The 2,090-nt window shown below is 52.6% G+C and overlaps 1 protein-coding gene across 1 annotated transcript in view; it reads right to left on the reverse strand.

Annotated features, from left to right (window-relative positions):
* LOC104413238 (voltage-dependent calcium channel gamma-3 subunit-like) overlaps nt 1–2,090 on the reverse strand; it is a gene marked incomplete at its 5' end in the record, with an annotated part of 3,759 nt that overhangs the window by 704 nt on the left and 965 nt on the right. The window contains 1 exon segment of the mRNA XM_010024168.1: nt 928–1,068. Coding sequence (XP_010022470.1) covers nt 928–1,068 — 141 coding nt within the window.

The raw sequence follows: 2,090 nt of genomic DNA on the forward strand, positions 1-2,090 counted from the left end.
ACAGCATCCGCGTATATTCATGTGTATTCACATATATTGGAGGGGGAACAATCACTGTTTTGTTTAGAAAAGGGACATTTCAAGAGCTGGGGCTGTGGCCAGAGCAGAGCCAACTTATGGGGCATGGAGCAGATCCCTATGGCATGAACCCCAGCTTGCCATGGCCCCGGGAATGCAGGGAAGCAGGAAAGGCTCCATCTCTTCTCATTTCTGCTGGGGCCCAGGGGCTTTATTTGGGATCAGGGCAGTTTTTGCACTGCCAGCAGCACTGGGGCTGGGGAGCAGCTGATGGATCCCTGGATTTACTTAATGAATTGATTATGTTCTTTCTGTTGTTTTCTCATCTGCATCAGCAGCTCCTGCCAGCCGAAGAAGGGAGAGCAATTTGTCTCTTTGTGGGGAGAGGAAACACACAAAATAGAGCAGTTCCTTGAGACAAAGACATTGTCATGCAATAATCAGTGGAAGCGTTGGGGAACAGCGCACAGAGAAATGAGTAATCCATAAGGAACAGCCTCCCAAGAGAGCAGTTTTCCTTGTAGGACTGCAGCATCCCCTCTGCCTGCTGTCAGCACGGCGCCTGCCCTTGCCTGGTCCTGCAGCTTGCTTGGGGTGATGGAGGGCAGAGCCCCCTAGAACCTGCCCTGGGGCTGGGTTACACTCCGGGAGCCCCTCCTGGGCTGCAGCATCCTCATGGGGACCACTGGAGCAGAGCCTGGTGGATGCTTCAAGTGCCACCTAACCCCATGACCATGTGCCAGACTCCTCTGCTGGGTTTTCCCTGCGATGAGGGTTTATCCACTGGGACAGGAGAGCTCACAAAGCCCAGGGAGGACCCAAACCCCATCCCTGGCTCCCCCACATCCTCCCAGGCTTCCAGCATGCTGGAAGAGCCACCCGCTCCTGACCTCGCCGGGCAGCTCCTACCTGCAGAGACAAAGAAGATGCCGGCGCTGAGGATGACGTTGTGTTTGCTCTTGTAGAACTCGCTGGCCGCCACGCAGAGGCCCCCAAAGAACAGCAGACCCACGCTGAGGATGGGGAAGATGCTGGAGGCTCGCACTGCTCCTGCGGGACATGGAACGGGAAGGGAAAGCATCATTGCAGTGCCCCCCTTGGTTACTGCCACAAGGGATGGGCAGACCTAGCACCAGTCCCTCTATGAACCCTCTGCTTGTCCCTGAGCTGCTCTGGAGCCCAGTATCAGCCATGTAAACCCTGTGATTCAGGCCTCCCATCCCAAAATCAGCTTAAACCCTGAATTTCTTTCTTTTATCCTCCTAGGAAACCTAAGGAGTTACTTCTCCTGATCTTGCCACACACTCAACACTAGCAATTTACCTTCCTGTTACCAAACACACCACCCATGGGTTTTGACATTGACTTGAGTCTGAGATTGCAGAACCAGGCTGGCAAGGACCAGTACCACCAGCCACAAGGGTCCGGAGCCTGTTTCTTGCCTCCCCAAACTCTCTCAGCTGCTTTGAAAGTCAAGAATTTCCAAACTAACACACCAAGAAATTCAACAAAAAATCATTTTCTGGTATAGGGAGAAACATCATCAAAGTGGTTAAAAAGCCCAAGACCCAGAGCACACCACATGCAATGCCATGGCTCCAGTGCTGGCCTTAAATCCCATGGAATTAACTGTGGCAGCTCCTGGCTCTGCACGCTCAGGAGTCACTGGCTGAGCCCCAGACAGAGAAGGGGCTTTTCTCCATGGCTTCTCAGCAGTTCAGCTTCCAAAACGACAGCAAAGAGTAAGTAATGCAGCAAAACTCTACCTGCTGCATCGAAAATACACTGTGCCTTGGTTTGGGCTCTCATACCTCTCTTAGGGCCTTTATTAAAAGCACAGAAATAGAGAGGAGCCCCATTAAAATGCCATTCGGGGGCTTTAAAATAGACTTTTCATTTTAAATGTGGGAGGGGGTGGGAGAACTGAAACGTTAATCTGCTAAAATTGCAAACCTGCTCCGTTAAGTTCATTCCCCCCTCAGATGGGTGAGCGGAGCTGATGGCTCCCGGAGGCACTGGGGAATGGGAGTTCAGAGCAACATCTGGATGGGCAGCAGCTGCGTCGGGCAGCG

This window comes from Nestor notabilis, unplaced genomic scaffold, assembly GCF_000696875.1.
Source record: "Nestor notabilis isolate BGI_N333 unplaced genomic scaffold, ASM69687v1 scaffold20441, whole genome shotgun sequence".
NCBI classification, from domain to species: Eukaryota; Metazoa; Chordata; class Aves; order Psittaciformes; family Psittacidae; genus Nestor; species Nestor notabilis.